Below are 21,282 nucleotides of genomic sequence, written 5' to 3'. Positions count from 1 at the left end.
ACCGGTCGTGGTCCTCCTGCCACCTCTGATTGGCCTTGGTGTTTCCGACAGCGTGTACACGTCTTTCGGTCCCCGCAAGAACGATAGACACGCTGGGGCAGAAGTGACGAACCTTCGGCCTCCACAACTCCGGGTTGTTCTCCAGGGAGTCGGGCGAGTCGATACTGCAGCACATGATGACGTCGTTGTCTGGGTAAGACAGCGGCCGCAACCGGTCGTGGTTCTCCTGCCACCTCTGATTGGCCTTGGTGTTTCTGACAGCGTGTACACGTCTTTCGGTCCCCGCAAGAACGATATACACGCTGGGGCAGAAGTGGCGAACCTCCGGCCTCCCTGACTCCGGGTTGTTCTCGAGGGAGTCGGGCGAGTCGATACTGCAGCACATGATGATGACGTCGTTGTCTGGGTAAGACAGCGGCCGCAACCGGTCGTGGTCCTCCTGCCACCTCTGATTGGCCTTGGTGTTTCTGACAGCGTGTACACGTCTTTCGGTCCCCGCAAGAACGATATACACGCTGGGGCAGAAGTGGCGAACCTCCGGCCTCCCTGACTCCGGGTTGTTCTCCAGGGAGTCGGGCGAGTCGATACTGCAGCACTTGACGATGACGTCGTTGTCTGGGTAAGACAGCGGCCGCAACCGGTCGTGGTCCTCCTGCCACCTCTGATTCGTTTTGGTGTTTCCGACAGCGTGTACACGTCTTTCGGTCCCCGCAAGAACGATATACACGCTGGGGCAGAAGTGGCGAACCTCCGGCCTCCCCGACTCCGGGTTGTTCTCCAGGGAGTCGGGCGAGTCGATACTGCAGCACATGACGATGACGTCGTTGTCTGGGTAAGACAGCGGCCGCAACCGGTCGTGGTTCTCCTGCCACCTCTGATTGGCCTTGGTGTTTCCGACAGCGTGTACACGTCTTTCGGTCCCCGCAAGAACGATAGACACGCTGGGGCAGAAGTGACGAACCTTCGGCCTCCACAACTCCGGGTTGTTCTCCAGGGAGTCGGGCGAATCGATACTGAAGCACACGAGGACGACGTCCGTGTCCGTGGTTACAACAGTGGCCGCAACCGGTCGGGATCCTCATGCTTCGCTGTGTCCTACAACGCGAGCTCCACCAGTTTCCCGTCGACCTTGATGGCGGTGGCGTCGCTTTCGAAGACCGTAGGCACATAGGCCCCTGGAAACGTGCCTTTGCTGGAGACGATCAGAAGACACGTCTTCCTCGAACTTTGTTGTTGTTCTTCTTCTACTTCTTCTTTCACCTTCTTCCAACCTTCTTCGAAAGGAGATTCGAGAGTCTATGGTTCACACTTAACAACTGAGTTTAACACCCCAAGGCAACTCGTCTATTAACAATGCTGCAGTGCGCGCTTCAGATTCATTTTAACCAGCTGGAATTATTTAACATGTCAGAACGATATCCGAGTTGGAGTGGATTCACAGTTGATGTAAATATAGATCCTTGGGATCTACTGGCACATACCCAGTCTGGAGGATTGGCGAAGAATCCCGGGTAGGTAAACTGTAAAATAAGTCAAAATTATATAATAGGTAAGCTATAATAGAAAGATAGATTGTAGAGCCTACATGACTGTGTGAAACTGAAAATTATGCAGTGGACCATAAACACCAGTGGCCGATAGTACGAAGACAAAGAAGTTGAGGACTGACAGCACATGCGCCGTTTTGGCAATTAATATTTTTCTATTTATTTATAGTGAACGAACAAATACAACGGGACTGGCAAAATCAATATTATCGATACTAAGTGACAGTGATGAAAGCAGCAATTAACCTGTGCCAAAATGAAAGCGTCAACGCGCCATAGTGCGCTAAAGAAGTATTCCGAGATGCCATACCAACAAGCCCGCATTGCAGCAGCAGTTAACACGCAGGGTGAGGCATTGGCAACGCATTTTTAGTTTCACGCATTCCCAGGAAAATACTCAGTTCTACTCTTCTGTCCAATTAAACGTTCTTTTGTTGATCCCTCCGATTCAGTTCCACAGTGCGAAAGTTATCACAGAATGCGCTAAGGACTTGGAAACGACCCTTATTGTCATTCACGCGAGTGTTATGTCTATTTGTGAAATGGCCGGCTGCCATCCACCTGAAGGTAGCCCGAACCTAGCAAGGAGAAACACAAGGGTTCTTTAGAAAGGAAGCTACAGTTGAAAAGTTTCTGTTAGAATGGGTACCAAAATTGAGACTACAGCCTTCTCGGGGCAGTCGCCGTTCATGCTCTCTTGGAATACTAGTGTAGCAGAAGCAAGACGGAGGAAACCAGGAGAGCGCACCGACTGTCTTTCAAACGTAGTTCGTTTATTTATTTATTTAACTTTTTGCACTTTAAAGGCCCCAGTGCACGTAGCAGATGGGCTCGCACAGCAAAGTGACGAAGACACTGCATCGAGAGAAACTCCTGCAGCTCCTATCTGGCTTCTAACAGGGAAACGGCAAAAGATATCTTCTAGAGAGCGGAATGCGTTTGAAATTCTTCGGCATCTTGACCTCTAAGGCAACCATCGTGGCAGTCTAGGAACACATCCTGCACACCGTCCTTCGTTTTGGCGGAGCACTCCAGGTGTACCCATATAGGCATTGGCGTATCCGCCGTGGTGCGCCCTTCCCCAGGCGCCACGGGCTTCTTCATTTTGGCCAGCTCCGGTGGCGTGTCCGGGTCGTTGCGTAGGTCCTTTTTGTTCCCTGCAAGAACGATAGACACGCTGGGGCAGAAGTGGCGAACCTCCGGCCTCCCCGACTCCGGGTTGTTCTCCAGGGAGTCGGGCGAGTCGATACTGCAGCACATGATGACGTCGTTGTCTGGGTAAGACAGCGGCCGCAACCGGTCGTGGTCCTCCTGCCACCTCTGATTCGTTTTGGTGTTTCCGACAGCGTGTACACGTCTTTCGGTCCCCGCAAGAACGATATACACGCTGGGGCAGAAGTGGCGAACCTCCGGCCTCCCTGACTCCGGGTTGTTCTCCAGGGAGTCGGGCGAGTCGATACTGCAGCACATGACGATGACGTCGTTGTCTGGGTAAGACAGCGGCCGCAACCGGTCGTGGTCCTCCTGCCACCTCTGATTCGTTTTGGTGTTTCCGACAGCGTGTACACGTCTTTCGGTCCCCGCAAGAACGATATACACGCTGGGGCAGAAGTGGCGAACCTCCGGCCTCCCCGACTCCGGGTTGTTCTCCAGGGAGTCGGGCGAGTCGATACTGCAGCACATGATGATGACGTCGTTGTCTGGGTAAGACAGCGGCCGCAACCGGTCGTGGTCCTCCTGCCACCTCTGACTGGCCTTGGTGTTTCCGACAGCGTGTACACGTCTTTCGGTCCCCGCAAGAACGATAGACACGCTGGGGCAGAAGTGACGAACCTTCGGCCTCCACAACTCCGGGTTGTTCTCCAGGGAGTCGGGCGAATCGATACTGAAGCACACGAGGACGACGTCCGTGTCCGTGGTCACAACAGTGGCCGCAACCGGTCGGGATCCTCATGCTTCGCTGTGTCCTACAACGCGAGCTCCACCAGTTTCCCGTCGACCTTGATGGCGGTGGCGTAGCTTTCGAAGACCGTAGGCACATAGGCCCCTGGAAACGTGCCTTTGCTGGAGACGATCAGAAGACACGTCTTCCTCGAACTTTGTTGTTGTTCTTCTTCTACTTCTTCTTTCACCTTCTTCCAACCTTCTTCGAAAGGACATTCGAGAGTCTATGGTTCACACTTAACAACTGAGTTTAACACCCCAAGGCAACTCGTCTATTAACAATGCTGCAGTGCGCGCTTCAGATTCATTTTAACCAGCTGGAATTATTTAACATGTCAGAACGATATCCGAGTTGGAGTGGATTCACAGTTGATGTAAATGTAGATCCTTGGGATCTACTGGCACATACCCACTCTGGAGGATTGGCGAAGAATCCCGGGTAGGTAAACTGTAAAATAAGTCAAAATTATATAATAGGTAAGCTATAATAGAAAGATAGATTGTAGAGCCTACATGACTGTGTGAAACTGAAAATTATGCAGTGGACCATAAACACCAGTGGCCGATAGTACGAAGACAAAGAAGTTGAGGACTGACAGCACATGCGCCGTTTTGGCAATTAATATTTTTCTATTTATTTATAGTGAACGAACAAATACAACGGGACTGGCAAAATCAATATTATCGATACTAAGTGACAGTGATGAAAGCAGCAATTAACCTGTGCCAAAATGAAAGCGTCAACGCGCCAAAGTGCGCTAAAGAAGTACTCCGAGATGCCATACCAACAAGCCCGCATTGCAGCAGCAGTTAACACGCAGGGTGAGGCATTGGCAACGCATTTTTAGTTTCACGCATTCCCAGGAAAATACTCAGTTCTACTCTTCTGTCCAATTAAACGTTCTTTTGTTGATCCCTCCGATTCAGTTCCACAGTGCGAAAGTTATCACAGAATGCGCTAAGGACTTGGAAACGACCCTTATTGTCATTCACGCGAGTGTTATGTCTATTTGTGAAATGGCCGGCTGCCATCCACCTGAAGGTAGCCCGAACCTAGCAAGGAGAAACACAAGGGTTGTTTAGAAAGGAAGCTACAGTTGAAAATTTTCTGTTAGAATGGGTACCAAAATTGAGACTACAGCCTTCTCGGGGCAGTCGCCGTTCATGCTCTCTTGGAATACTAGTGTAGCAGAAGCAAGACGGAGGAAACCAGGAGAGCACACCGACGGTCTTTCAAACGTAGTTCGTTTATTTATTTATTTAACTTTTTGCACTTTAAAGGCCCCAGTGCACGTAGCAGATGGGCTCGCACAGCAAAGTGACGAAGACACTGCATCGAGAGAAACTCCTGCAGCTCCTATCTGGCTTCTAACAGGAAAACGGCAAAAGATATCTTCTAGAGAGCGGAATGCGTTTGAAATTCTTCGGCATCTTGACCTCTAAGGCAACCATCGTGGCAGTCTAGGAACACATCCTGCACACCGTCCTTCGTTTTGGCGGAGCACTCCAGGTGTACCCATATAGGCATTGGCGTATCCGCCGTGGTGCGCCCTTCCCCAGGCGCCACGGGCTTCTTCATTTTGGCCAGCTCCGGTGGCGTGTCCGGGTCGTTGCGTAGGTCCTTTTTGTTCCCCGCAAGAACGATATACACGCTGGGGCAGAAGTGGCGAACCTCCGGCCTCCCTGACTCCGGGTTGTTCTCCAGGGAGTCGGGCGAGTCGATACTGCAGCACATGACGATGACGTCGTTGTCTGGGTAAGACAGCGGCCGCAACCGGTCGTGGTCCTCCTGCCACCTCTGATTCGCCTTGGTGTTTCTGACAGCGTGTACACGTCTTTCGGTCCCCGCAAGAACGATATACACGCTGGGGCAGAAGTGGCGAACCTCCGGCCTCCCCGACTCCGGGTTGTTCTCCAGGGAGTCGGGCGAGTCGATACTGCAGCACATGATGACGTCGTTGTCTGGGTAAGACAGCGGCCGCAACCGGTCGTGGTCCTCCTGCCACCTCTGATTCGTTTTGGTGTTTCCGACAGCGTGTACACGTCTTTCGGTCCCCGCAAGAACGATATACACGCTGGGGCAGAAGTGGCGAACCTCCGGCCTCCCTGACTCCGGGTTGTTCTCCAGGGAGTCGGGCGAGTCGATACTGCAGCACATGACGATGACGTCGTTGTCTGGGTAAGACAGCGGCCGCAACCGGTCGTGGTCCTCCTGCCACCTCTGATTCGTTTTGGTGTTTCCGACAGCGTGTACACGTCTTTCGGTCCCCGCAAGAACGATAGACACGCTGGGGCAGAAGTGGCGAACCTCCGGCCTCCCTGACTCCGGGTTGTTCTCCAGGGAGTCGGGCGAGTCGATACTGCAGCACATGATGATGACGTCGTTGTCTGGGTAAGACAGCGGCCGCAACCGGTCGTGGTCCTCCTGCCACCTCTGATTGGCCTTGGTGTTTCCGACAGCGTGTACACGTCTTTCGGTCCCCGCAAGAACGATAGACACGCTGGGGCAGAAGTGACGAACCTTCGGCCTCCACAACTCCGGGTTGTTCTCCAGGGAGTCGGGCGAGTCGATACTGCAGCACATGATGACGTCGTTGTCTGGGTAAGACAGCGGCCGCAACCGGTCGTGGTTCTCCTGCCACCTCTGATTGGCCTTGGTGTTTCTGACAGCGTGTACACGTCTTTCGGTCCCCGCAAGAACGATATACACGCTGGGGCAGAAGTGGCGAACCTCCGGCCTCCCTGACTCCGGGTTGTTCTCGAGGGAGTCGGGCGAGTCGATACTGCAGCACATGATGATGACGTCGTTGTCTGGGTAAGACAGCGGCCGCAACCGGTCGTGGTCCTCCTGCCACCTCTGATTGGCCTTGGTGTTTCTGACAGCGTGTACACGTCTTTCGGTCCCCGCAAGAACGATATACACGCTGGGGCAGAAGTGGCGAACCTCCGGCCTCCCTGACTCCGGGTTGTTCTCGAGGGAGTCGGGCGAGTCGATACTGCAGCACATGATGATGACGTCGTTGTCTGGGTAAGACAGCGGCCGCAACCGGTCGTGGTCCTCCTGCCACCTCTGATTGGCCTTGGTGTTTTCGACAGCGTGTACACGTCTTTCGGTCCCCGCAAGAACGATAGACACGCTGGGGCAGAAGTGACGAACCTTCGGCCTCCACAACTCCGGGTTGTTCTCCAGGGAGTCGGGCGAATCGATACTGAAGCACACGAGGACGACGTCCGTGTCCGTGGTTACAACAGTGGCCGCAACCGGTCGGGATCCTCATGCTTCGCTGTGTCCTACAACGCGAGCTCCACCAGTTTCCCGTCGACCTTGATGGCGGTGGCGTCGCTTTCGAAGACCGTAGGCACATAGGCCCCTGGAAACGTGCCTTTGCTGGAGACGATCAGAAGACACGTCTTCCTCGAACTTTGTTGTTGTTCTTCTTCTACTTCTTCTTTCACCTTCTTCCAACCTTCTTCGAAAGGAGATTCGAGAGTCTATGGTTCACACTTAACAACTGAGTTTAACACCCCAAGGCAACTCGTCTATTAACAATGCTGCAGTGCGCGCTTCAGATTCATTTTAACCAGCTGGAATTATTTAACATGTCAGAACGATATCCGAGTTGGAGTGGATTCACAGTTGATGTAAATGTAGATCCTTGGGATCTACTGGCACATACCCACTCTGGAGGATTGGCGAAGAATCCCGGGTAGGTAAACTGTAAAATAAGTCAAAATTATATAATAGGTAAGCTATAATAGAAAGATAGATTGTAGAGCCTACATGACTGTGTGAAACTGAAAATTATGCAGTGGACCATAAACACCAGTGGCCGATAGTACGAAGACAAAGAAGTTGAGGACTGACAGCACATGCGCCGTTTTGGCAATTAATATTTTTCTATTTATTTATAGTGAACGAACAAATACAACGGGACTGGCAAAATCAATATTATCGATACTAAGTGACAGTGATGAAAGCAGCAATTAACCTGTGCCAAAATTAAAGCGTCAACGCGCCATAGTGCGCTAAAGGAGTACTCCGAGATGCCATACCAACAAGCCCGCATTGCAGCAGCAGTTAACACGCAGGGTGAGGCATTGGCAACGCATTTTTAGTTTCACGCATTCCCAGGAAAATACTCAGTTCTACTCTTCTGTCCAATTAAACGTTCTTTTGTTGATCCCTCCGATTCAGTTCCACAGTGCGAAAGTTATCACAGAATGCGCTAAGGACTTGGAAACGACCCTTATTGTCATTCACGCGAGTGTTATGTCTATTTGTGAAATGGCCGGCTGCCATCCACCTGAAGGTAGCCCGAACCTAGCAAGGAGAAACACAAGGGTTCTTTAGAAAGGAAGCTACAGTTGAAAAGTTTCTGTTAGAATGGGTACCAAAATTGAGACTACAGCCTTCTCGGGGCAGTCGCCGTTCATGCTCTCTTGGAATACTAGTGTAGGAAAAGCAAGACGGAGGAAACCAGGAGAGCACACCGACTCTCTTTCAAACGTAGTTCGTTTATTTATTTATTTAACTTTTTGCACTTTAAAGGCACCAGGGCACGTAGCAGATGGGCTCGCACAGCAAAGTGACGAAGACACTGCATCGAGAGAAACTCCTGCAGCTCCTTTCTGGCTTCTAACAGGGAAACGGGAAAAGATGTCTTCTAGAGAGCCGAATGCGTTTCAAATTCTTCGGCATCTTGACCTCTAAGGCAACCATCGTAGCAGTCTAGGAACACATCCCGCACACCGTCCTTCGTTTTGGCGGAGCACTCCAGGTGTACCCATATAGGCATTGGCGTATCCGCCGTGGTGCGCCCTTCCCCAGGCGCCACGGGCTTCTTCATTTTGGCCAGCTCCGGTGGCGTGTCCGGGTCGTTGCGTAGGTCCTTTTTGTTCCCTGCAAGAACGATAGACACGCTGGGGTAGAAGGGCGAACCCCTGGCCGCCCTGACTCCAGCTTGTTGTCCAGCGAGTCGGGCGAGTCGATACTGAAGCACATGATGATGACGTCCTTGTCTGGGTAAGACAGCGGCCGCAACCGGTCGTGGTCCTCCTGCCACCACTGATTCGCCTTGGTGATTCTGACAGCGTGTACACGTCTTTCAGTCCCCGCAAGAACGATACACACGCTGGAGCAGAAGTGGCGAACCTCCGGCCTCCCCGACCCCAGGTTGTTCTCCAGGGAGTCGGGCGAGTCGATACTGCAGCACATGATGATGACGTCGTTGTCTGGGTAAGACAGCGGCCGCAACCGGTCGTGGTCCTCCTGCCACCTCTGATTCGCCTTGGTGTTTCTGACAGCGTGTACACGTCTTTCAGTCCCCGCAAGAACGATACACACGCTGGGGCAGAAGTGGCGAACCTCCGGCCTCCCCGACTCCGGGTTGTTCTCCATGGAGTCGGGCGAGTCGATTCGGCAGCACATGATGATGACGTCGTTGTCTGGGTAAGACAGCGGCCGCAACCGGTCGTGGTCCTCCTGCCACCTCTGATTGGCCTTGGTGTTTCCGACAGCGTGTACACGTCTTTCGGTCCCCGCAAGAACGATAGACACGCTGGGGCAGAAGTGTCGAACCTCCGGCCTCCCCGACTCCGGGTTGTTCTCCAGGGAGTCGGGCGAGTCGATACTGAAGCACATGATGATGACGTCCTTGTCTGGGTAAGACAGCGGCCGCAACCGGTCGTGGTCCTCCTGCCACCTCTGATTCGCCTTGGTGTTTCTGACAGCGTGTACACGTCTTTCAGTCCCCGCAAGAACGATACACACGCTGGAGCAGAAGTGGCGAACCTCCGGCCTCCCCGACCCCAGGTTGTTCTCCAGGGAGTCGGGCGAGTCGATACTGCAGCACATGATGATGACGTCGTTGTCTGGGTAAGACAGCGGCCGCAACCGGTCGTGGTCCTCCTGCCACATCTGATTCGCCTTGGTGTTTCTGACAGCGTGTACACGTCTTTCGGTCCCCGCAAGAACGATATACACGCTGGGGCAGAAGTGGCGAACCTCCGGCCTCCCCGACTCCGGGTTGTTCTCCAGGGAGTCGGGCGAGTCGATTCGGCAGCACATGATGATGACGTCGTTGTCTGGGTAAGACAGCGGCCGCAACCGGTCGTGGTCCTCCTGCCACCTCTGATTGGCCTTGGTGTTTCCGACAGCGTGTACACGTCTTTCGGTCCCCGCAAGAACGATAGACACGCTGGGGCAGAAGTGGCGAACCTCCGGCCTCCCCGACTCCGGGTTGTTCTCCAGGGAGTCGGGCGAGTCGATTCGGCAGCACATGATGATGACGTCGTTGTCTGGGTAAGACAGCGGCCGCAACCGGTCGTGGTCCTCCTGCCACCTCTGATTGGCCTTGGTGTTTCTGACAGCGTGTACACGTCTTTCGGTCCCCGCAAAAACGATATACACGCTGGGGCAGAAGTGGCGAACCTCCGGCCTCCCCGACTCCGGGTTGTTCTCCAGGGAGTCGGGCGAGTCGATTCGGCAGCACATGATGATGACGTCGTTGTCTGGGTAAGACAGCGGCCGCAACCGGTCGTGGTCCTCCTGCCACCTCTGATTCGCCTTGGTGTTTCTGACAGCGTGTACACGTCTTTCGGTCCCCGCAAGAACGATATACACGCTGGGGCAGAAGTGGCGAACCTCCGGCCTCCCCGACTCCGGGTTGTTCTCCAGGGAGTCGGGCGAGTCGATACTGCAGCACATGATGATGACGTCGTTGTCTGGGTAAGACAGCGGCCGCAACCGGTCGTGGTCCTCCTGCCACCTCTGATTGGCCTTGGTGTTTCCGACAGCGTGTACACGTCTTTCGGTCCCCGCAAGAACGATAGACACGCTGGGGCAGAAGTGACGAACCTTCGGCCTCCACAACTCCGGGTTGTTCTCCAGGGAGTCGGGCGAATCGATACTGAAGCACACGAGGACGACGTCCGTGTCCGTGGTTACAACAGTGGCCGCAACCGGTCGGGATCCTCATGCTTCGCTGTGTCCTACAGCGCGAGCTCCACCAGTTTCCCGTCGACCTTGATGGCGGTGGCGTCGCTTTCGAAGACCGTAGGCACATAGGCCCCTGGAAACGTGCCTTTGCTGGAGACGATCAGAAGACACGTCTTCCTCGAACTTTGTTATTCTTCTTCTACTTCTTCTTACACCTTGTTACAGCCTTCTTCCAAAGAAAATTGGAAAGCCTATGGTGTATCCTAAACAATTGAGTTTAACGGCCCAAGGCAACTCCTCGTCTATTATCAACGCTGCAGTTAAATCTGGAGATTCGTTTTAACCAACTGGCATTATTTAAAATGTCAGAACAATTGCCGAGTTGGAGCGAATTCATAGCTGACTTCGGTAGCACAATAACACGAAGACAAAGAAGTTGCGGACTGACAGCACATGCACTGTTCTCAAAACAGATTTATTTATTTTGTACTTCATAGCCAAACGATTAAGTACAACGGTGACTCGCTTAAGCAGTGTTATCAATACTGAGTGACAATGATCAAAGCGGTAATATGTGCCAAAAAAGTATGGCGAGACACTTAATACTGCTTACGTGTGGGAATGCGAAAGCATTGTAGTCGCTTTGGGTAAATGATTTCGCTTGGGTATTCGTCCGTATGCCGTCATGCACGTTGCAAACTTGCACGGCATTCCTTTTTGTGTTCTCTTGCTTCCTCTTCTGCTACGTGCTTGCGTGGTTGACCACGTTTCACAGACGCCGCTGAGGTAGACGTTGCGGAGTGCATCCCAGTAGACTCAGCACCGATGAAACCCTAAGAGCAAGCGACGCGTGGGAGGCAGTCGCGTGACGTGTGCAATGACGCACGCACTGGGCACAACCTTGGTCAACTATAACCGTGGCGTCGGGAAAGCCTGTTCGTCTCGCACCCCGGAGGCCCGGGCTCGATTCCCACCCATTCCGAGATGTATCAAATTTTCTTTTCAATTCCATTAATTGACGTTGTTTACAGAAACCTGCTTGATAAATTTGACGTGAATTCGAGCATTTTTGACGTGTTGTTACTCGTCGCGCGTTCGCCATTTTTGGTATCACCTTTTGCTCACGCCGCCGACGACAACGCCGGATTTTCTCGTAATGTGGCATATAATCTTTTCGCATTAAAAGTGGCAACGCCTTAATGGCATATCACGCGCAAGTTGGCGTAGCTGCCGAATTAACGAATGAAATAAAGCTTTCCTTCCGCTGGCGGCATGAGCGTTGTGCAAGGGCATCGGCGTTTCCGCTGAGCGGCTGTGTGCCAATTATTAGGATACACCAATTTCAGCAGAGCGCATCCCAAAAGCTCAGAACAACACCATAATATAACATTCGCCTGTGAAGGCCGGGTTCTCTCGTTTCGTCAGAGTCAACACGCTGAACCTTGCTCCAAGTTTCCTGCAAGATGGGTTTTCGTCGTCGAAGATGGTGACATGAATAAGCTAAATCACAGCGCGAGCGTTGGCGGTGGCGTCCTTGGATAAGGAATGGGCTCGTTTTTCCAGCATCTATTATAATCGTGGGCGTGCCAGTCGTGTGTCGTGACGTACCGTACGCCGCATCACGCGTTTTCGAGGGTGACTTTGAGTAATTTGTGGATCAGAACGATGATAGGCGAGCAATGGTATGTCTGCGACTAGCACGCGGTTCTGTCCGCATGGACAGAAAGTTGTGTATAGGAATGCTGAGGTATGAAATCGTTTTGTTTGTTGACTGGATTGCTTTGGGCGTCTCATTTTCGTGCCAGTGCGCACGCGCCAGGCGGTCAGTGTGTCTGCCTTTCTTCTACGGGCGTTGTTTTTCGGTTAGTGTGCTGGCTGGTCTGCTCGTAACAGTTGTTATGTATCCCCGCTTACGCACACGCAACTCCATAAATGCTGGAAGCGATGGCTTGACGAGGATGCTGTACAGTAAAACCTCGTGAATACGCACCCGCTTAATAATTCCTCTTTAGATATTGTCGCGATGAATCCCCCGCCGTGTCGCCATTCACCCAAATGTATTGTGTGGTCCCTTAAGTCGCTTAACGCATGCCAAACGGTTAGTGCGTAGTATTTGCTTCATTTTTCGACGCGTAGAAAAGCGGAATCGACGAAATGTCGTGCGTGCGGTCCATAGATATGCGGCGCACAGACCTTTCCCTGACTGCAGTCGCTACCGATAGTGAATTCACAACATGGTAGCCATGACGTGTTTCCTGCTCCTATAACTTCTAGTGCTTCCACGTCGTCGTCATGGATCACGACGTGGATGATGGCCACCATTTGACTTCGGTGAATTGGTTAATCTTGAGTAAAAACTTGAAGCAGCGTGAAGAAGACGTGGACAGGAATCGAAAACAAACACAACAGGACGAGCGCTGTACTGACAACTGGAAAAATTATTGGAAGAACAACCACCATTTATTACGTCTCAAAAAAAAAAAAAAAACACCAACAATAACCAAAAAGGTTACAAGGCATGCGTACTGCCTACAAGTAGAAGTGCTTATCTAGAAAATGTATCTCAAGTTTTGTTAGGCTGAGTGACGCTGCGCTGACACATTTGTCTCCCGGTTTGATAATGCAGTATGCGTCTACCATTTCTCTTTCTTTTTTTGCTTTTTACGTGCTGAAGCACTAAGGGTTCTTCATGTGCGAGAAAAAGCTGGAGGAAGCGACTGCGGATCCTTCAGCGCTCGGCGCTCGATCGGGAACAAAAAACCCTGGCGCGATCGACGGGATTTCACGTGACTCGCCTTTTGCGAAGGTTCACCGCGCGGTGCGAACGGCCACCTTGGAATGCGGGCATTGTCGCAGTGTGAGGAAGCGCTCTTTTTTTATCTTCTTTCTATTATTTTCTTCTTGTTCTTTTTTTATATAAAACGAATCTCTGCAACTGTCATTGTAAACTTGTCAGAGACAGTATACGAATATGTATGGGGGGGGGGGGGGAGATTCCAGAAGATATGCACTACATCCACAGATACAACATTTTAACAAGAATAAGAACGGGGCAATAGTCAGTTGTTGCGAATTTTGAAGATTCCTGACTCCTCGTGAGACTTTATAAAGCGGGATGACGTGATTGACCGCGTGTTCGTCGTTATGAAACGCTCTCCTGTGCGAAGCTTTTAAATTCGGATCCTGGCGATTTGCGCAAAGGAAGCATCTCATCGACATATAAGGCACGATTCGGCGCGGCCGTCGGTTTTCTCGGTACAAAACCGTAAGGATTTGCTCGTCTCCATTTAGAATATGTTGACTTTTTCAGTGACGGCGACCTGCGGGTGCCGCAGAGAATACGAGTCGTTATGATTCGATGTTCATTCCTTGAGATCATCATCATCCCATTTATGTCCTCTGCAAGACGAAGGCCTCTCCCAACGACCTTCAAGTACCGCTGTCTTGTACCAGCCAACACCATCGTTGTGAGCGAATTTCCTAACTTGATCAGGTCGCGTAGTTCTCTGCCGTCCCCTACGACGCTTTCCTTCTCTTGGCACCAGTTCTCGAACTGTAATTGACCACTGTTTAAGTACAGCTGCTTATATACTAAAGCGACGGATGTATGCTAACATCTTGTATGCTGTTTATCACTGTAAATGATGTAATTTCCCGAATTTTGATGGAATGCTGTTTATTTACGCTGAAAACCGTGGTGCATTAATAATTTAGTACTGTCCAGATTCTAGGGCGGTCTATATACTGCGCTCTGGAGGACACATATATTTACATTAACTTTGTAAGAGACACCATCTCCCTGCTCGTGAAAAGAGATAAGGAAAGTGAAGCAAAAAAAGGGAGGTTAGCCTTCCAGTTTACCGTGCTTTCGGATAAGAGATAAAGGGTTGAGAAAGGCGTAAGCACTGAAATGACGGTACTTGGACTCCGACCTCGCCACTCGCCACAGTCGCAAACCGTTCGAAGCCCAGCTGTGACTGATCTTTGCGAACTTTGACTCTGATGCCTCACTCATTAAATTTATTTATTTATTATTTTGTCAGCTACTGCCGGCAACCTTTTGGAAGCCGTGGCAGGAGTGGGTCAATCTATTTTATAAAGCATAAATTATACATTGGAATCATTCAAGTCGACAAACTTGGTAACAATAATACTATTACATACGAATACTAAGAAAGCAGATGTGAATATAAGGTCAGAAGGAAGGAGAGAGAGTAAAACATCTTTATTAATAATATTTGAATGGCGAGAGCAGTGTGGGAGGAACCCTCAGTCCAGGGTCCCTAAGATGATTCCGGCGATGTTTCGAGCCCGTTGTATCACAGCTCGGAGGACCTCGGGAGGTCCGTCGCGGAGGGCATCGTCCCACAGCTCTTTGTTGCGTAGGGGGTAAAGGAGAGTTGTCAAGGGAGGAAAGAGGTTTTCAGTGCACTCAGTCGTGACGTGGAAGAGTGTGGACGAGCTGCCACAGCCAGGGCAACGATCTGCATAACAGTGTGGGTAAATTTATTGAGAGAGACAAGATTTGGAAAAGTTGCGGTTTGTAACTGACGTAATGCCACTGCTTCCTCCCGCGAGAAGGACGGCGGTGGTGCGGCGTGGGTGCGACGAATGCGTGTATAATGACGGCGTATGTCTTTGTAACGGAGCAAGGGATCCCCCCACTCTGAACTACTCGCCTCACCACGCCGAGTCGCCCGGAGGGAAATTTCTCGGGCAACCGCATGTGCGCGTTCGTTACCCGGCAGCAAGGTGTGACCAGGGGTCCAGAGCAATTGGATGCGGGGAGGTGTGGTTGGTGTATTTTGCGGGATCTGTTTGAGAATTTGGTGCGCCGCTCTCGGGATGCCATGTCCTGATAGGAACGCCCGGCATGCCTGTTGCGAGTCCGTCAATATACACACTTCCTCAGGAACACGGACGGCGTATCGAATTGCAAGAGTAACACCGAGAATTTCTCCGTAAGCGGCATTTGTTCCGCGCATTGCAGCAGAGTCTCTCAGGGATTCGGTGCCATCCAAAACTACCGAGGTATAGCCCTCTTGAGTGCATGATGTGTTCGTGTATAAAGTATGTGTTTCCGGGATGTTTGCAAGCATGCGGCCTATGTATCGTACACGGGCTTTGCGCCGCCCTTTGTCATGCTCGGGGTGCATATTACGTGGCAGTGGATGAATACTTAGTGCTTGGCGTATCGCTAACGACAAGATCGTTGGACGGGTTTCAGACTCAAGGGGTGGGACAGAGTATCCTAGCCGTGTGAGAAGATGGCGGCCAGTAGGAGTGAGTAGGAGGCGCTGGCGATGGCTGACCCAATGTGCCTCTAGCAGCTCGCCTAGTGTGTTATGTGTACCTAAGTTAAGGAGACGGCGTGTGGAAGTATAGTTCGGGAGGCCATAGGCCAGCTTCGTCGCTTTGCGAATCATTGCGTCTATGCGAAGTTGTTTCGCTTGGGTCAACCGCTGAAATGGGAGATGGTATGTAAGGAGGCGGCCGTTAAACAGGATTATACATGTGCTCGGCTGGGTAACGTGCTACAGACCAACGGAGGCCACTCGTTACAAAACAAGGCATAGTGCACTGTGCCTTGTTTTGTAACGAGTGGCCATTCACCATATACAGTGTTCACCATAGTGAATATTTTTCAGCACTTACAAAGTTATTCAAACGGCGTTATGCCCCCTTTTTACTTGGCGTGATTGATATGAGGCAGAAATGTATTTGCAATGCACTGTTCCCCGAACGATGTTTACGGTAAGGAACGTCTGAAAACTGGCTATAAAGCTATATATGCGGTGGTATACATAGCCGAATACATAGCCCGGGGCAGATTATTTTCTAAAAGGAAGCATTTCGTTATTCACTGCAAATACTGACACAAGTGTATCTGGTAGTACCTGTCGCTATGGAAAGAGGACGATTGGAAATGACTCTGTACGTAGCAAGCAGATGTTGCAATGCGCCGAGCGTTATAACGAGCCTACACTGTTACATTCAAAGGAAGTGAGTTAGTGACAGGGGTGATTGACAAGGAGACAGCTCGAGCGAGTAAGAGTCCATAAATAAGCACTCGAGGAATTGAAGTGTTTCATACTTCGTGAAATGACTTCCAATGGACGAAAGTGAGTGGTCGGATCTCATGCAGCGGTGCAGAACTTTGCGTTTATTATGATAATGTGTATGACAGTCATTTAATGTGTACGGGCGTTAATATATCATGGAAGAGCAATCACGTAGGGCCGAAAACAAAAGGTTAAGATGATAGTATGCTGCCTTATTCACCGCCAGGCGTGAGCTTCTTTCTCCTGTAGTTTGATTTTTCTTTACCCTTTAACCATTAGGTTACTGGCGGTTAACCATTCACAAAACCCTTTGGAGGCTAAGGACTTGTTGTCTCAACTGGCAGCAAATTTCTCTGTGCAGCGACGCGGGCAGCATGGCGCAAATAACTTGCGCGGGGTCGTTCTACCACGGAGGCAGGCCTCTTGCGTGGAGATGCCTTCGGGAGCTGGCCTTTGACTCCCTCATTTCTTTTTTCTGGGTGGCAAGTGTAGCAGCTGGAGCCGAGCCTCCGCCTCGCTGTTTTGGCGGCCGCCACTTTCGGCTCTTGACAAAGCGTGTGTGTAAGTGCGCAGCAGCTGACCCGTTGCCCCCGTGGTGCAGGCATGCGGCGTTCCGGGAGGCTGGCCGGACGATGCCCGCCATGAGCCCTGCGACGGCCAGTCGCCACCCGCTTCCTCTTCTGCTTAGCGAGGAATGCGATTAAGACCGGTGAGTACAGAGGCGCCACGCCTGCTGCCGCTTCTCCTCTGCCATCACGCGCGCGCCGATATTTTGCCCTTCAGTCCGTGGGCTCTGCTTTCCTGCACACCATCAGGCAGGATTTCGTTGAAGAGAGAGAGAGAGAGAGAGAGAGAGAGAGAGAGAGAGAGAGAGAGAGAGAGAGAGAGAGAGAGAGAGAGAGAGAGAGAGAGAGAAAAGACTAGTAGCGCGGCGAATACGAGGACGAAGGCGAGCGACACTAGAAGCTATGCAATCAGTTTTACAGAATAAAGGGAAATTACTCAGGAAAGAGAAAACAATGAAACCAGCGACGCACTCAACTGACACTTAACGGAATTATCTGAAAGTGATGCGCGTTTCTCTTTTAGAGCCATTGAGGACTGTCTGACGCAACTTGGGCCTGCCGTTTGTACATGGCAAGCTCCATATATTTCGCGCCTCAGTCGATTAGGGTGGCAAAATAATGTTATTGTGCGCGCGTATTCTGCAGTGTGTCCCCCAGTCGTGGCAATGCGTTACCATGTGTAAGCAACCGACTCAAAAAACGTTGATGCCATGCAAGTCGGGACCTGCCAAGGACAAAGTTGGGCGACGTGTACGCGCGGCAGACCGCATTGAACAGTGCGCGCAGGCAAAATATTCCTGCTGTATAAAGCATGCCAGCAGGTTCGTGCTCAGCTCCTTTGTCTGCAGCATCCCTCTCTCTTGCGGTCATGTGTATGCGTGACGAATGGGGCGCTGTTTGAACGCAGCACCGGTTAAGCTACGCCAAAACGCTCTGAAAGGTCCTGTCTGTTCCTTGCACTTGGTAATGCATTGCCGCGACTGTGGATACACTGTCGAATTCGCAAGCACAATTTTGTTCCGCCACCCTGACCAACCGATCGAGACGCGCAATACGCGATACGCGTCTTCTACAAAAGAGAAACTGAACTTGACAGCCATGTCCTCAGTAGGCCTACAAGATCATCATTTTGTTTGTAGATCATGTAATGATGTTCAGTAAACTGAATTGAATTGAAATATGCATTTAGGGGACAGTTGAGTGTCTAACTGGTATCGGTAGAACTTTTATTGAGTGATTATTATTATTATTATTATTATTATTATTATTATTATTATTATTATTATTATTATTATTATTATTATTATTATTCCAAGTCCTATTCTGTAAAACTCATATGTGCAGTACGCTGTATATTATACTACATAAAATATTTTTCCGGAACGAATCTCTAGTTAATAGATTGACAGCACTTGCGTTGTTGTCGTTGTTGTTCCCCTGCACAAGAGAGAGAGAGAAAAAGATGCATGGAAAGGCAGAGAGGTTAACCAGAAGTAGTTCCGATTGGCTACCCTGCACGGAAGGAAGGGTTAAGGGGGTTAAGGCACATACCCACCGTGGGGCATCGGCCACGAATTGGGCAGTTTGGAGAAAATGGATGGATAAAGTTTAAAAATATAAAATACTAGAGGAAGACGTATTCTGCTCGGTGATCAAAGTGGCACAATCAGCATGCTAAAGTGAATGGGAAAATGGGGAAATAATTATAATTTACTGTTTTAGGAAGGCAGCCAATTGGCGTCAAGAATGTAGTGTTTCATCGCTGTGCAAACTTTCTGGTAAGTGTACTCCACCGTGGAAGCTCCGAAAGGAAGCAGGACGGGGACGTTCATGCTGAGGCCAAGCTTGTTTATAGGGACTTCGAGCACCCGAATTCTTCTTACTGGGGAAAATATTCGGCATGCAAGGAGAACATGGTCAATGTTTTCCGGTTCCCTGCACTGTATACACAAAGGAGGTGCCGCCAAACCTGCCCTGTCTATATAGAAATTTCGTGTCGGAATTCGGCAGCTTAGCCCCGTTAATGTAACCGCTGATTTACGTGATGGGCAGTTTTTACGGCTCCAGGGGAATAGTAGGTGGTGGTAGTCACAATGCGAGGCCAGGTTAGATTTTCACAACTCGTTCATCATTCTTAATCTCCGAAACGTTGCGGCAGTGATATAAACGGTCGGGGGAAGGGCAGAAACTACAGGGCCACCCAGGAAGCCTTTGTCAATGAGTCGGTACTCTCATTCAAAGGCTAAATTGCTTGCCCAGGCACCCAAATTAAACGATGTAAACGCAAATGAGGTCGAGCCAGTAGATATAATGCTTGCAAAATTTTTGAGTCACTGCACGTTTTAAGCGATGGACATAGAGAGAGCGAGTCGGTGGTAATATCTGCTGATAAATGAGAGGGGTACAATATGCGCAGTACTAACACTACAGCAAAGAATTCTGCTAGATAGATAGAAGTAAAGTCAGGAAGTCTAATCGAGTAGTACCAATCTAGCCAATGAGAAAACATTCCCTACACCTGCCTTTTCATTTCTCTGTGAGGTATCTCGCTGTTATAGCGTTGGCCCGAATATTTTGCATTGTTCGGCTAGATGTTATCGAAAATAATTTCTAGAGAGGCGGTAGTGGAATTTTCGAGAGTTATCTCATAGGGTTAAACATTCAAGGGCTCGAGTAGTGCCTGCGCAAAAACCACCTGTGGCGTATGAAAGCGGGGCCAATAGACATTAAAGAATGATGCCGCATCCCGACACTAAATTTCTGTATAGACATGGCTGGTTCGGCTGCATAACCTATAGCCATTAACTAAGGCACTCGCGCTTCCAGGTATAGTACAGCGCTCGCTACGAATTTGGGGAAGCCAAGACAAAGACCGAATTCATCCCGCTCTATTAGAACAAGGTGCCGAATCTTGTGTCACTCCCCTTCGTCTTCGTCGCGCCATTAATGCTATCTTATAGCATTCCGTGCTGTCAACGAGCGCATAGTGACAAGGCTCGTCGCCGCCTGCTAGTTGCAGGACTGCAGGACCTATGAAATCTCACATTGGCTTGCAGCGGGATGCGCCTACATTTCGAGCTGAGAGAAAATTGGAGAAATCCGGGTCTCCTTGGATAAAGTGACCAAAAAGGCCGCCATTGCGGCAAAAGAAAACGTTCTGATTTAATTCAGCGAGGTCGTTAATGGTGTAATTTTGTTTGATCACATACTTATAACTGTAACAGATAGCCGGCAACTAGTGTGAAGGCAAGTATACCGCCACCTCCGCGTGGCGCGTGATATGCGCTGCCTTATACAGTTGTATAGTTCTTCAGCCCTCTACTTTTGTGAGTGATTATCTAATATGTGTGCGACTAAACCGGGCCTTGAGAGTGTCAACCAACAACGTTCCGGTGCATGACGGTGCATGTGTGTGGGGCACTACACGTTACTAAGGCGAAAGCCTTAGATGGCGCATGGGTCGAAAAATCCGATGTCCGGCGTTATGGCACCAAAATTCATAAGGAGTCGAACCCTCGACCTTTGGTGGGAGCCAAACCTAACGACCTGTGGTGTTAATTAAGGCGAATTAGGCTATCAGTTTTTTATAAGAAAGCGTGAAGCTGAGGCGAGGAAGAAGCGTCAGCACCACCTGTGGTGTTAATTAGGGCGTAGTTAATTAAGATGCAGTTATTTAGGCACTAGAACCCACGCCCTTTGGTATGAGTCGAACCCTCGACCTTTTGTGGGAGTCGAACCCATAACCAGTGGTGTTAATTATGGCGAAGTTAATTAAGGCACCCCAACCCACGATCCAAGATGGAGATATGGACCAACCGGCCTCTTCAAGTTGGATTCAAATAGACATCGTGAAGGTGGATAGTCCAACCCACTACCTTTATTGTTAAGTGAAAATTAATTAAGGAACTGTCAATTAAGTTATAGTTAATCAAGGCATTCGAACGCACGACCTTTGGTGGAAGTTGATACCTCGATCTTTGGTGTTAATTAGCGCGATGTTAATTAAGGTACGGTTACTTAAGTTGAGTTAATTAGGGCACTCGAACCCATGACCTGAGGTGGGAGAAAACAAGTAATAGGAAGTAACAACGCATTCGAATGAGAAATGTCAAGTAATGTAATGAATGTCTCGTGAGCGCGCTGGCTTTCGCCTTCATCCTCTTTAGCGCATGCCTAAGTAACTGTTTTTTTTTTTCGTTTTTTTAATGTTTTTCCGTGCAGAGATT

At 50.3% G+C, this 21,282-nt stretch overlaps 2 protein-coding genes and 2 pseudogenes across 3 annotated transcripts in view; 1 reads left to right on the top strand and 3 right to left on the bottom strand.

Moving 5' to 3' along the window:
• Nucleotides 1-21,282, top strand: part of LOC142565493 (LIM domain-binding protein 2-like) — a 398,298-nt gene that overhangs the window by 146,216 nt on the left and 230,800 nt on the right. For both annotated transcript variants that reach the window (XM_075676267.1, XM_075676266.1), the window contains exon 2: nucleotides 17,092-17,199. In XM_075676267.1, the coding sequence (XP_075532382.1) occupies nucleotides 17,185-17,199 (15 nt within the window). In that variant the 5' untranslated portion in view covers nucleotides 17,092-17,184. The remainder of the gene's footprint in view (nucleotides 1-17,091; nucleotides 17,200-21,282) is intronic.
• Nucleotides 2,311-4,657, bottom strand: LOC142569096 (ras-like GTP-binding protein Rho1; annotated as a pseudogene).
• On the bottom strand, nucleotides 4,880-5,439 carry LOC142569021 (ras-like GTP-binding protein rhoA). Its single transcript, XM_075678566.1, has one exon. It carries the CDS (start codon nucleotides 5,437-5,439, stop codon nucleotides 4,888-4,890), a length of 552 nt encoding a protein of 183 aa, XP_075534681.1. The 3' UTR covers nucleotides 4,880-4,887.
• Nucleotides 6,783-17,133, bottom strand: LOC142568871 (ras-like GTP-binding protein Rho1; annotated as a pseudogene).

This window comes from Dermacentor variabilis, chromosome 1 (assembly GCF_050947875.1).
Source record: "Dermacentor variabilis isolate Ectoservices chromosome 1, ASM5094787v1, whole genome shotgun sequence".
In the NCBI taxonomy this organism is placed as follows: domain Eukaryota; kingdom Metazoa; phylum Arthropoda; class Arachnida; order Ixodida; family Ixodidae; genus Dermacentor; species Dermacentor variabilis.
Note: the sequence above shows the minus strand (reverse complement) of the source record. Positions and strands in the feature narration are given on the sequence as shown.

Coding starts and splice junctions, on each gene's coding strand:
- LOC142569021 (XM_075678566.1), bottom strand. CDS start 5,439: ATGTGCTGCAGTATCGACTCGCCCGACTCCCTGGAGAACAACCCGGAG.